This window comes from Tinamus guttatus, unplaced genomic scaffold (genome assembly GCF_059628265.1).
Source record: "Tinamus guttatus ecotype Peru unplaced genomic scaffold, ASM5962826v1 Tinamus_guttatus_pri_ptg000261l, whole genome shotgun sequence".
NCBI classification, from domain to species: domain Eukaryota; kingdom Metazoa; phylum Chordata; class Aves; order Tinamiformes; family Tinamidae; genus Tinamus; species Tinamus guttatus.
The window spans coordinates 473468-487471 of NW_028288795.1; the positions used below are offsets into that span (position 1 = coordinate 473468).

The 14004-nt window shown below is 43.5% G+C and overlaps 2 protein-coding genes across 3 annotated transcripts; one reads left to right on the plus strand and one right to left on the minus strand.

The window, feature by feature from the left end:
* Positions 1-352: 352 nt before the first annotated feature.
* Positions 353-2769, minus strand: LSM7 (LSM7 homolog, U6 small nuclear RNA and mRNA degradation associated). Its single transcript, XM_088527081.1, has 4 exons — positions 2670-2769; positions 2404-2494; positions 1204-1275; positions 353-867 (listed from the first exon to the last, which is right to left on the minus strand). The coding sequence occupies exons 1-4, from the start codon at positions 2721-2723 to the stop codon at positions 725-727; spliced, it is 360 nt and encodes a 119-aa protein (XP_088383207.1). The 5' UTR covers positions 2724-2769; the 3' UTR covers positions 353-724.
* Positions 2770-3953: 1184 nt separating this feature from the next.
* SPPL2B (signal peptide peptidase like 2B) lies at positions 3954-13101 on the plus strand. Of its 2 annotated transcripts, none has more exons than XM_088527082.1 (14): positions 3954-4071; positions 4702-4884; positions 5396-5485; positions 6194-6333; positions 6844-6986; positions 7449-7545; positions 7702-7818; positions 8252-8333; positions 9337-9411; positions 9536-9598; positions 10283-10382; positions 10647-10724; positions 11420-11580; positions 12227-13101. In XM_088527082.1, the coding sequence occupies exons 1-14, from the start codon at positions 3970-3972 to the stop codon at positions 12491-12493; spliced, it is 1698 nt and encodes a 565-aa protein (XP_088383208.1). In that variant the 5' UTR covers positions 3954-3969; the 3' UTR covers positions 12494-13101. The 2 variants fall into 2 exon arrangements, with proteins under 2 accessions (XP_088383208.1, XP_010209519.2); XM_010211217.2 differs by having other exon boundaries at positions 11420-11647; positions 12227-12282.
* The last annotated feature ends 903 nt before the right edge of the window (positions 13102-14004 follow it).

Consider the following 14004-nt stretch of genomic DNA (forward strand, 5'->3'; position numbering starts at 1 on the left):
TGCCTGTAAGAGAACATTAGGATCTTAAATATTCTTCCCCTAAAATTACAAGTATCAAACAGATACTTCCATAATGTTCATGTCACTCAGCTAAGACATACTATTTACCCTAGAAGTCTAATCTTTCTCTAGAAATGTGGGAATATCCTGATTTCACAGGCTATAGCATGTGGAACAAGTCCTAGAAAATAACTTCCAAGCTCTGTAATCTGTTAGGTGACAACAACAGAAGTAGTTTTCCTGCACATACAGGAACAAACAGGCAAATCAGACTGAAGTCAAGGGCAGAACGCCTAAAAACACAATGCAAAATGCTTCCCAGCCAAGTGCTGACATCTAACAGGGAGAAAACCATGTTCCAGAAATGTATTCAAGAATTTAAGTCATATTTGCTAATCTTCAGGGCACTCATTACTAATATTACGTGGTTGCTTCAAACTCACAATATGAAGACAGTCTCATACAGTTTCTAGACAATACACTCTCTCCTGTCAACTCTGAAGGATGACAAGTTTCACATTTATTTCGACAAAATCAGAACTTATTTCTTACACACCATGAGGCATTCTCTCGCCACTTACAAAAAGCCAAAAAATAAACATTGAATTTTCTTTCACACTAGCAGACACACGTTCAAGCTCCTCCTCCAACACAAAAAAACCCTTTCACACACTGATTTTCCTCCAATGACTTGCAACCTTGAAGAGACAGTCCCAAGAAATCATTAGCCATCCTGCTGCTGAATGAAAGGGTTTGGAATGGCCTCCATGCCATCCTGTGGACAGATGAGAACCACAGAAGTTCCTCTGCAGACCACCAGCCCCAGCTGGCGCGTGTCTTCTGTTAATTTGTATTGATCATCTGGATCTGAAAAGCAGAGGTCTACGGTTACAATGGCAGAAAACAAACCAAGTATCATCACCTTAAAAAAATGCACAGGTGACCAGTATTTTTCCAGGTTTCTCTGGAAAATAAGTCACTGCTGTGTCAGCCATAAAAGGCTTTAGTTTCACAGAAATGCAAAGACCACACAAATCAGTCTGAGAGAGCAAAATGCCAGTTTTTGCTGAAATTTTTTTCATGCTTTGAGGGAACTGGCCATCAACAGTGTACACACAGTGAAATGCAACTCACAGAGCAGAATGTTTCTTATTAAGCAAGTTATTCTTGGGGAAAAGAAAAAAAAATCTTTATGTAGATTACCTCTCATGTACTCAATGGTACCATCAAGCACAAGGTTCAGAAGTGGGTCAAATCCTTTCAAGACTCCGCTAGCTATTAAAGACCAAAAACACAAAAGAATGATTAGAGATCCTGCCCTGCCAGAAGTGCTGCAGGACTCGGTCCTCCCACAATCAAGGCTATCAAACAAGCACCACCAGAGATACCAAACACTGCCCTTTTATCACAACACAAAAAGCATTAGTTGAAATCAGCACAGAATCACAGAATCGTTAAGGTTGGAAGGGACCTCTAGAGATCATCTAGTCCAACCCCTGCACACACAGGGTCACCTAGAGCACGTGGCACAGGGCTGCGTCCAAGCGAGTTTGAAGATCTCCAGAGAAGGAGACTCCACAACCTCTCTGGGCAGCCTGTTCCAGTGCTCTGGCACCCTCACTGGTAAGAAATTTTTCCTTAAGTTCCTGTGGAACTTTTGGTGCTTCAGTTTGTGGCCGTTTCCTCTAGTTCAGTCGGTGGCCACCACTGAAAAGAGGCCGGCCCATCCTCCTCACTGCCTCCCTTGAGGTACTTCTAGACACTGCTCAGGTCCCCTCTCATCCTTCTCTTCTCCAGCTGAACAGGCCCAGCTCCCTCAGCCTCTCCTCATAGGGCAGATGTTCCAGGCCCCTGATCATCCTTGTAGCCCTGCGCTGGACTCTCTCCAGCAGCTCCACATCCCTCTTGTCCTGTGGAGCCCAGAACTGGACACAATACTGCAGATGCGGCCTCACCAGGGCTGAGCAGAGGGGCAGGATCCCCTCGACCTGCTGGAGATGCTCTTCTTGACGCACCCCAGGATCCTATTGGCCTTCTTGGCCACGAGGGCAACTGCTGCCTCATGGTCACTTGTCATCCACCACGACACACCAAAGGAAGGTTTAAGAATTTTCAGCCCGATCTTCCAAACTATTATCTTTTTGTTACCAGCCAAGTTCAGGAGCAATTTAAGAAGGCAGCCCAGAAGAAAAACACCAGAAGATGAGAAAAAGATTAAATAAAAATAAAACAGACACATTATTTAAAGAGGGATCACAGTAGAAAGCCCTGCAGCTCCAACAACAAATGGTAACAAAGAAAAAGAACCCATCGCTCGTCTTTACTTCAAGGGAGGCAGCGAGAGCACTGAGGGGGCAGCGGCTGCCTCAGGCCGCGCGGGCCGAGGCCGCGGCCGGGTCTCACCTTCACGGCCGCCCTGGAACTTCACGCGGATCGTCTTGTCGATGTACTTGGAGAGATCCAAGATGCTCTCCTTCTTCTTCTTCTCCTTGTCCTGGCGGGGGAGAGCAGGGAAAAGCGGGATTGAGGCACCGCCGCCGCCGTCGCGCGCTACCCCCCGCAGCCGGCGCGGCTGGGACCGACCTCCCCGCCACGGAGCTGCCGGCCCGCGGAGCCCCGCGAGGCCGCCCCGGGCCCGCGCGGCCCCGACACGAGCCGCCGCCGCTCACCGCCATCTTGCCGCCGTCCCCCCCGCCGCCGCCGCCGCCGCCGCCGCCCGCCATTTCATTCGCCGCTGCCGCCCCGCGGCGTCAGGGCGGCGGGCGCCCCGATTGGCGCGGCCCGCGCGAGGCGGCGCTTCCGGGCGGCTCACGGGGCGGAAGGGCGCTCGGCTGGGCCCGGCGCGGCCCCGGCGCGAACAAAGGCGGGCGGCGGCGGCGGGGCCGCCATGACGGCGCGGGGCGCGCGGCTCCCGGCCCTGCTCCTCGTTCTCCTGCTGCTCGGCGCGGCGCGGGTGAGCGGCCCCGCGAGCCCCGGGGGGTGGCGCGGAGACCCGCTCCGGTGCGGGGCAGAGCCCGGGTGCGCGGGCGGGTAGAGCCCTATGGGCGACTCGGGCCGGGGAAGGGCCCCGGGCTGTGGAAGCCGCCGCTAGGCCCGGCTTTTGGGCCGTTCATCAACGGCCTCCGTGTGGGACGGGGATGTCCCGCCCCAGCAACAGGGAAAGCGGCTGCCGGGGAACAGCGCAGAGCTGGGCTGACCCTAAAGGTTCGGGTTGTCCCTGTGTGTGTTTCCCGGTCCTTTATGTGGTTTAACGCGTTCCCGGAGCACAGACGGTGTTCCCGAACGGGGTTGCATGGGAGCAGCGAGGTTGTACCCCACGCGGGAGCGAGCAGGCTGTCAGGTGTGCGGTGACGGTGCGCAGGCTTCGCCTGTCCGTTCGGCTGTTCTGGAAACACTCAAGGAGCCTTGGAGGACCTTTGCCATCCCTCAGTAAATGTGCAGACCAGCAGATCTTGGGCCTTACCGGTGCGGCTGCTCCGTTTGACAGTCGGCTTTTCCCCTTTCCTCTGTCCCCTCCGGTGGCTTCTTGCATCTGCCCTTCCCCTGCATCTCCTGCCCAGTTTTGGTGCCTCTATCCTTTCTAAGCTTGTTTAAAACTTCTTCAAGTATAGGCAGTGCTGTCTGTGTATTGGGGGTATTTTTTCACTTGCTGAAAGGCAGGATAGCTTTTTTGGGGGGAAGATGGTCCAGGTTTGCTTTTAGGGTGAGTCATTTGGGTTATAATAACCGCGGTGGGAAATGCGATGCGGAGTCTTGACGTTCTGCGTGCTGCCCAGCACAAAAACAGAGCTGAGGACACTGAGGTACGGCCAGGCCTCCAGCAAAGTGTCCAAGGCTGAACTGGGCAGGGATGTGAATCTGGAACCCATCGTTTCTTCCTCTCCCAAGTGCCTTGGGCGACTTCTTGTCTTGATGTACCAAATTTTTTGTGACTCCTCTGCGTGTTTGCAGGTGTCCTGTGAGTATGGGATGGTCCATGTCCTTTCAGAGAAGGGAAGCAGCAAAGGGAAAGACTACTGCATCCTCTTCAATTCCCAGTGGGCCCATTTGCCACACGACCTGGGTAAAGCTGTAAGTACCCATCCAAGTAATAATAGAAGAATGTGTTCCAAAAACTCTGTGCTCTAGGGGAACTTTTAATTTCTACTTTGGGTCAATAGAATTCGGAGTGACTAATGTGTTTGCTTTGCTTAGAAAAGGCTTTTGCCTGTTAAGATCTCTTTATTCAGTGCTGTAACAGCTGTATTGCTTGCCTAGCACCTCTAGAAGGTAACAGCTATTTTGGGCTGGAAACAAGTCTTCCTTTTGGCTTTATGAGCCATTACATGAAAATGGAATTTATTTGTGTCAACAAGAGAGTTTGCCTCTGTTAATGTGATATGAAGTTATACAACATGGCTTTCCTGATGCCTTGGAACATGACCTTTAGTTCTTCCTTGTTGGTTCATGGTTCTGTCAAGTGTGAGTGTAAATATTCATGAGCTGTGTCAGGTCTTTATTGCAGTATCCAGTGCCCTATGCACTACCAGTTAAGTTGGTTTTGCTCCCTTTCAATAAGAGGACTTAATGGGGAAGGACTAAAGTAGCAGGAATTTACTCCTTTCCAGATGCCTGCAGTCGCTAGAATGTAAGAAGGAAACTGGTGGGGAGTGGGGGAGAATTTTGTTCTTTTTCCTTCAACTAATTTCTTCATCTTTGCAGTCCCTCTTGCAACTGCAGGATCAGACTGCATCTGTTTTGTGTTCTCCTTCTGATGTGCCTGATGGGGGATTTATTAATCGAATCCCCATGGTGATGCGAGGGAATTGCACCTTCTATGAGAAAGTGAGGCTTGCTCAGATCAACGGAGCTCGGGGCCTGCTCATTGTTAGTAGGGAGAGGCTGGTAAGTCTCCTGCTATGGTTTTCTACATTACTGATGTTTCTGTGACGTTAGATACCGTTAGATACCGTTAGATACCGTTAGATACCGTTAGATACCGTTAGATACCGTTAGATACCGTTAGATACGTTAATTTTCTATCCAGTTAATTTTCTATCCAGTGTTTTTATATGTGATCTGTCTTATCTTTAGTGCTCACTGCTGCTATTAATGTTTCTGGTATCTGATGTTCCCCCTGAAACAAAGTCACTTCCCCTTTAAAGTGCTTTTTCACTAATACTGATTAAATAGCAAGCGTGTTTGGGTATTTGTATTCAGAACATGACTGTTTTTCTGTAGCTTCTGTTGTACAATAATTCCACACTGCAATTAGTATCCTATTATCCTATCCCTTTTTAAGGGGATTATTAACCAAAATTAACAAAACTGGAAGTTGCAGCTACAGTTTTTCTGGAGAAATGAACACTTTGGCAGAACTGAATAAATTTTAATCCATTTCTGGATTGTATTGCAGGTTCCTCCTGGGGGTAACAGGAGTCAATACGAAGAGATTGATATTCCTGTGGCTCTGCTCAGCTACACTGACATGCTGGATATTGGCAAGGTAAATTCAATAAGTGCTCTAATTCATGCCATCCCAAAGGAATCATTGCTCAAGAACATATTTGACATACATCTTCAGAGCTTTAAATCCCATGAGTTGTACTCGTGAAGCTTGTGTTACTATAATAATGTTTGTTTAATGGTTAGTGTTCGGAACAAAATACCCGATGTGGTAATGTACTCTTGAATGCCTGTTGGCAGATGGAACTCCATTTTTTCTGGTTCTGAGCAGGAATTCAGCCCCTTGCTCTGGAGCTCTTCCACTCCACCACCCAAAATGGGGTTTCTGATCAGATTAACACTGAGCTCATTACTGTTCTAGAATAAAACGGGCATGTAGACACTTAGATAAACCTTAAACTTGCTCGCTGAGTCCAGTATCATCATATTTCTGGATCTCCTCTTGACTTGAGGCAGCAAAGGAGCTCGTGGCAGTGCCTGGGCAGCTCTGCATTTGTGCAGGAGCAGAACTGTAAGTGTCTGCAGTGCCTCTAGATCACAGAGGAGGAATCTCATCTAGCTGCCTTCAGATTCATAATGCTAGAGCAAGGCTGCTCTTTGCACCGCATTTGCCACCTAGCTGTGTTTTGTTTTGGTGATATTTATACTAAGAAAAGCAGTCTGGAAAATAAAATTGAGGACTTTGAAGAGCAGGCTGATCTCCTGAGATGTGCTGGGAGCTCCTCATAGGCTGTGCTTGTCCCTGCAGAGCTTTGGCAGGTCGGTGAAGGGCGCTCTGTACGCGCCCAACGAGCCCGTGCTGGACTACAACATGGTCATTATATTTGTCATGGCCGTGGGGACTGTTGCAATTGGAGGCTACTGGGCAGGAAGCAGAGATGTGAAAAAGTGAGTAATCCAGTTGTCCTGTATCAATTTTCTTGCTGTGTTTTTCACAGAACAGGGAGAGAAAGAGAGAGTACGTGGCAGTGTTTTCTAAAGAAACCTGGTAGTTCTGCTAGTGAGGGTTGTATAACCAGAAGGGGAGACTTCTGATGTGACATATTTGAGAAGCCCGTGCTGGCTTTGTCACTGCATAAAATTATTACAGTATATATTTCATGTGATGTGGACTCTGTTCAGAGTTGTTAGTAAATGAAGAATAAATGAGTAATAATTCTTAATAAATGAATATAGCGATTTTCATGCATCATGTTGAAATGCTGTTCATCTACTTGTGTAGACATGTGGGGTTTTGCTGACTGAAGTGGGAATCTCTGCAGTGACAATTCATGACTCCTGAGTTGTATTCTCCAAGTCGTAGCATTGTCACTATTTCCAACATGATGTTGCTGAGAATTCAGAGCCCTTGTGTGTTGCTGCAGGAGTGGTCTGGTTATGTTTGTGTTTCCCTTTCAGGCGATACATGAAGCACAAACGTGATGATGGGGCAGAGAAACACGATGATGAAACCGTGGATGTGACTCCAATAATGATCTGTGTGTTTGTAGTGATGTGCTGCTCAATGCTGGTCCTCCTCTATTTCTTCTATGACCACTTAGGTACCCTTAAAACTATTTCTGTTGAAAAAAGTCTTCAGTACGTCTAGGCTGTCATCCCTTAGAGCCTTGCTGTGTAAAAATGATTATAAATGGTTGTTTTAATAGTATGGAAATTGAAGAAAATGAAGCAAAAAAAAAAACCCTGCTGGCTAGATCTCTGTACCTAGTTTTGGTGAGAGTGGAAAGTGTGAACATCAAGCTTCTTTCAAATGCTAAAACCTATTAGGTGGATGCAGGCTTAATGTCTTAGACATCTATTTTTGTCCAAGGCCTTATTCAACCCTCTACTCTTGTATTATTAATTATTTTAAGGTATTAAAAGGGGAAGCAGTTTTCAAAAATGTTAAGTTCTACTCATTACACTCCTCTAATTGATGGAGTAGAAATCTGTTCTTTGTTCAGCTAGGGCTTTAAAGATTTCTTATTTTATACTACTTGCACTTAGTATGTTTTCTTTCTCAGTTTATGTGATCATAGGTATATTCTGCTTGGCTGCCTCAATTGGTCTTTACAGCTGTTTGTCTCCCTTTGTAAGAAGATTCCCATTGGGAAAATGCAGGTATGTGGTGATTTTTTTTCACATTTAATTAAGCAGCAACAACAAAAAAAGAAGAAAAATGTTGGATAGATGATAGATTCACTGCCCCCATGCTTCAAAATGGAAGATCTACAGATGACTGTGCCTTTATTTTTGGTTGATGTGTTTCATTTTCAGAGTCCCAGACAACAACTTGCCTTATTTTCACAAGCGTCCCCAGATCCGGATGCTGCTCTTGGCAGTGTTTTGTATCTCCGTCAGCGTAGTCTGGGGAGTCTTCAGAAACGAAGATCAGTAAGTGAATGTTCATGTTTCTGTACTAGAAAACTTAGTCTAAATCTTCTTTATCATTCCACAAACAGTTTATATTATTAATATTAAAAATAAGTTCTTCTATATTACTATATTATCACTTGTTTAACCAACATGAACTGAAAATAGACTTAAAATCAAAGATGTGAGTAATAACTTGCATATAGCTGTTATTATTTAAGTCTTTACAAACTTAATGCATCTATATGATAAACTATCACTTTACAGTAGTTTTCAGCCCAGATTTTGCATAGATGAAACACTCTGTTTGGATCTTTAATTTCAGTCACTCACTTTTCCTTCAAAGATGAGTTGAGGGAGACCTTTCCTCTCTATTCAATTTCAAATTCAGCTGTAGGAGGGAGAAAAAAAAAAGAAGGACGGGGAGAAAAAACCTCACTATTTTCTTTTCCAGGTGGGCCTGGATTCTACAAGATGCTTTAGGAATTGCTTTCTGTCTTTACATGTTGAAAACCATTCGCCTGCCTACATTTAAGGTATGGAAGTTACATAGATATAGAAAGGTTTGCCTGTATGTGAGTTAAAAGTCATTCATGTCACTTAACAGTCACACATGTCACTTGGGAGCTGTGCTTTCGTCAGGCACGTCTTGGCAAAGTGAAGTAACAAATAAGCATGTTACTGTACATTATATGTGGTAAATAATTGTTTTGAATGATGCTAGTAACACACTTCAGCTGAGGTGACTCTTAGTAGTTGGATTTCATCTCATACTTAAAAACTATTTGCTGTATTGCTGGTCTAAATTTGCGTAGCTTAAACGTGCTAGTTTTGCTTGAATTGTAAGTCCAGTTTCTGGTGTCCAAGTTAAGGTTTATAGACTGTAGTCAGATTATTTCTTAATATGGTCAGCTGTGTGCTTCAAGTCCCTGGTGAAGGACTTGACTTGCAAAGTGAGTCATGCTCACTTTTTTATCAGGTTTTTTAGCATCTTTCCTGAATTCTTCATATTGCAATGTAGACTTAGTTTTCCAGTAACACTTGAACCACGCTGAAAATAGAGTTGACTTAACCCCTCTTATTGAGTAATCCAAGATAAAAATCAGTATCAATGGTTTTGTTCCTCAGGCATCTCTTAAAGCTCTGTCCCAAGTTGTCTTCACCTATAATTTTGGCTAACCTCCTCAGGAAAGCAAATTTAATGCAGATACTGTTTCAAGCTATATCTAGTGTCCAAAAGATGGAAAAAAATAGAGTTCTTCAGTGATTGCAACAAGCTGAAATGGCGCCATCTTCAGATTTTGCAGGATAAGGAGTTGGGGGGATTAATGCAATTTTCTGCCTGAGGATTTTTTCCCTTTACATGCTGTATAAAGGCCAGATTCTTTGGTGTAAAAAATCTATAGGAGTTAAGGAAAACATGTGAACGACTTGCAATTGTTGCTATTTTTTGACTTGAATATTCTGAAATTGCTGTTTCTTCTTCCTATGCTAATGCCTAATATGTGAATACTCATGAAAGTTTCCGTCTCTCTCCAGGGTTGTACCTTGCTCCTCCTGGTTCTTTTTGTGTATGATGTGTTTTTTGTATTTATCACACCTTTTCTAACAAAGGTAAGTGAAGTGGCTCTCTGCCTCCTGCTCCCAGAGCCGTTCTGTGTTCCTCAATGACCCTAGACCTGCTGCCTGACCTGGGCTCTGCTGCTGCTTTATAATTTCTCCTCTTTTTTTCTTTTAGACAGGGGAGAGCATCATGGTGGAGGTTGCTGCAGGCCCGTCCGATTCTGCCACTCATGAAAAGGTACTGAATAGAGCCTGAAAATACAAGGCAAACTCCCAGCTATTACATTTTTCAACTGCTCTAAAGTTCAAAGAGCTGAAATGCAGATGTCAGTCTGAAAAGAATTTTGTGAGGAAATATGAAGTGTTCCTGGACTCTCTGGAAATCCACAGCAAAAGCTGGGAGGTCAAAGCAAACTTCTAGTGGCTCATCACAATAGCTTTGCTTTTCCTTGATCTTTATTCGTAAGGATTTCTGCACCAGGAAGTAAATTAGCTTAGTTTCACAAGAATATATGAACCTGTTTATGATTAAGCATATCAGCTTTTACCAAAGATATTAAAACTGTGTTCGGTGTGCCTCATGCCCTTCCTTTATTTTGATAATTGCGTTATGAAAAGCAAATGAAAAGCAAATATCAAAAGGCAGAGGAGAGAAACGCAAGTTTGAGGCATTAGGGGGTTAAAAAAAAGACACCAGAATTGAGCAGTTCTGCATTCTGTTTAACAACAGCTAATATGTGCAGAGCTGTAGGACGTGATATGTCTGACTTGGGGCAGAGTAAGGGAAGGGGGAAGTAGGTAGGATGTGGGCATTACTGAGATAGAAAATTTTATATATATAAATATATTTTTTCTATTTTTATATATAGTTATTTATTACTGTTTTACACTTTGTTTTTCTTTTGTCTCTTTCATTTCCAAGCTCCCAATGGTCCTGAAGGTTCCAAGACTCAACTCTTCACCATTGGCTCTTTGTGATAGACCTTTTTCTCTCCTAGGATTTGGAGATATTTTAGTTCCAGGTATTTCTTAGTATACTTTTACATTTTCTTGGTGCACATGTGGTATTCATTTATTCCCCTTCCACTCACCCTTCAAATGGGAAACTTGTTTGGCTTGAATAAACCTCATATATTTAAGTAAACCTTTTATGTTCTTTCCTCTCTGTTTGTCTTAAATTCATGTTAATGTGCTTAAGGCTTAAGCATGCCTAGATAAATTGTTATTTTTTATCTTTATCTGTGAATGGGTTGAAAAACTGCTGTTAACTGTTCCTTGCTTTTTAGGCTTATTGGTGGCCTATTGCCATAGATTTGATATTCAGGTGCAGTCCTCCAGAGTCTATTTTGTAGCCTGCACAATAGGTATGTATGACACGGGCTTGTACACAACACCTAGAGGAACAGCTCCCTTAAAAGCATGCCATAAATCATACATGACAGCTTGGTTTATGATTCTTCGCCTCGCATTATCAGAGGGTGAAATAGCACAGAAGAGTAAATCTCAGAGGCTCTGGAGCTAAACTCCTGTCTGTTCTGACACTGTTTTTGCAGAAATTTATAGGGAAAGGTCATAGCAATGAAGAGCCAGCATCTTGCAGTGATGAAAACTAACTGCAGACCAGGCTGTGTTTGCAGGAGTGCAGCAAGCAGGCTGAGAAATACATGGCCTTATCATGGTCAAAATAATTTTGACCATATCTACTGAATTCATAACTATAAGAGAAAGTGTTTCATTTAATTTCACTCTTTAAAATTGCTCAAGGGGATGAATTAATCACCCAGCACATATTAGGCAGACCCGATTACTTCCACAACGTCTTGTCAATAGGCTGTAGCATGGCTGCTATACGAATCTTTATTCCAAACTCGTACGTGTAGTATTTGTGTTTGAAGAAGCTCAGAAAAAGTTCTGGATATTTTCTTTTACATATTGCTTGAGGCGGGGGGGAAAAGAAGCCCTGAAAATGCTTGTCTGGTAGTTATTTAACTTAGTTATTTAATTATCCTTAGCCTAGCTGCACCTGAGTAACTCGCCTTGCTGTTTTCTTTGCTTCTAGCCTATGGAATAGGCCTTCTTGTCACCTTTGTAGCCTTGGCACTGATGCAGATGGGGCAGCCAGCTCTCCTGTACCTGGTGCCCTGCACTCTTCTCACGAGCTTCGCTGTGGCTCTTTGGAGAAAGGAGCTCACGATGTTCTGGACGGGCAGCGGCTTTGCGGTGAATACCAGTTTGATATGAGTGTCTCCGAGAAATACTAATATTATAAAACCTAACTAGAATTAAAGTTGAGTAAAATATTGTAGTATTATCCAACACCAACGAAAAAATGATATTGTTTTGCTTGACTGATTGTTTCCTTTTTAATTTTGGGGGTGCCTCAGTAATATTTTGATTTTTCTTTAATGCTTATGGCCAATTAAACTGAATAGTGAAAAGTAAATGAGTTCTTGTTTATCCATCTTAATTCTGATGTAATTTTAATGGTTTGATCCTTGAAAATACTATGATTATTATTGCAGTAAGTAGCTCTAAGTCTTTTTCTTATTTTTTCATAACCTAGTATGAGATACTAAATTATCATTATTTTATCTGTTTCAAGTTACTCTATAATGCCTATTAATTTTTTGGATTGGTTGGTTGCATGGAGAAACTGGAGGTTCCCCTGCATGGGAGCATGATTTCATTACTGAATTATTTTTGATAAACTCAGTTCTCCAGGGGGAAATTGTGAAGACTAATGGTTGAAAATATATTTAAGATCAATTGTAATGTGATAAAAGCTGTTGTGAAGGGTTAAAACTTACATGGCTTTAAGTGATTAAATAGATCATTTAATAAACTAACAGCGACCTCTCTTTTGCAGAAGGACCTACCTCAGCCTCCCTTGGTGATAGCTCCTGTCAGCTGCCACGAGCTTCCCAAAGACACCAACGTTCCAGCTTCCCGGCCAGACCCGGAGCAAACGACGGATCCGACCCTGCACGTGGAGGAGCTGCCCGAGCCCAGCGCGGACGAGGCCGACGCGGAACGGAGCGAAGCTCCTGCCTCGCCGAGCGAGGAACCGGCCGCTCACAGCAAGGACGACCTGGAAAGCAAAGGCCTAAACCCAGAGCAAGCCCCGCCGGAATAAATGATCCGATAGGAACCCTCTTTCTTCCCCCTCACAGACATATCCGCGTAAAACCAGTGTGTATCCAGACTGGTTTAGTAGTGTCCACGTTCATTGAGAAACCTCACTGGGATCTGATCATCAAATCCAGCCGAGAATGCTCTGCCTCCAGCTTCGGTACAGCTACACACTTCAAACACCCTTCTGAAATATGGTGCTCTACAAGGGTTCTGACGTAGGAATTTTGATGATCATTTTACTAGTGGATGCCTTCTGCTGCCCCGGTTTCGATATCCTGGGGGAGTATTAAGAGTTTTTATTTAAACAGTACTCTGTGCTTGTGTAGCTCTTGTGCTGCTTTAGCATAGTGTAGTTGAACATGGAGAGGGAGAAAAACATTGGTTGAGTCTGCTACGATGCTAAGTTGAGAGAAACATGATACGTTTTTTGTTTTTAGCACTTTCCCTGTTGTTGTGTTTTACTTTTTTCCCTGCTTGTCAAAGCCATTGATGCAAGGGAATGCTTTAGTATTAACTGACATTCAGGCAATGCAGAGAGCTGGTTACATTCCCAGCCTCTGAGAGGACTTTTATTACCATGGTGCATTAAATGCATCTCTTAATGTCTTTTTTTTTTTTTTTTTTTTTTTTGTCTTTGTTTTTACTTCCAGGTACCTGGCTTGGCTACTAGTCTAGTTTAAAAGGCAGGATGAATGGACCTCCGGGACATGCTGTAAGGCCTCGTATGAACTTCAGAGGCTGCCTCTGGAGAACAATCCAGTGTTTATTGCAAAACACAGCAGAGTAAAATAAGTTTATGAATGTTTAAAAAAAAATTCAAGACAGATAAAGCAAGTGGTAGTGCTATACTCAGCTTAATAGGCAGTATTTCGGCTGGGAAAACATTAAATGGGAAATGTACGTGGGGTTTTTTGAGCTTCTGTTTATCCTTTTAAGGAACATAGGTGTGATTTTTGAATTCCGAATTGAATAGTCATCCTTCTCCAGGGAGCATGAATGGTGCTAGAGCCGGTTGTGGTTTAGTTACTTGCTGCTCAGTAACTAACCTGCCTCAGACCATGGTTGATCTCTGTCCCTGAAGTAGCCAGGGAGCCTGTCAGGTTCTGGGGAGAGGCTGTGACTTAGCCTGTTATTTTATACCTTTTGCTACATGACATAATGAAGGACTGAATATCTCTACTTTTTAACTATTTCAGGTGCAGCTCTCATGTGTTACATACCATAAAATGTCCATTTTTTTGTATGGCATGATTGTGCTTTTTATGCATCAATTTTGCTACATGTTGAGGGATTATGAGGTTTGCATATCACTCCATTTTAAGAAGTTGCAACGCTTGGCTTTATCAAAGATGTCAGTATTTTGTGTTTATGTTGCATTCCCTTAAAAAAAAAAATCAAACTAAGTCTGTAATGAAGAGGTTATAGAAATATTCTAGAAAATGGTTTCAAATGCCAGGCAAGAAATACTTCCTACATATTCCGAGGGCTCCAAATGTGATACTTACAATTGTA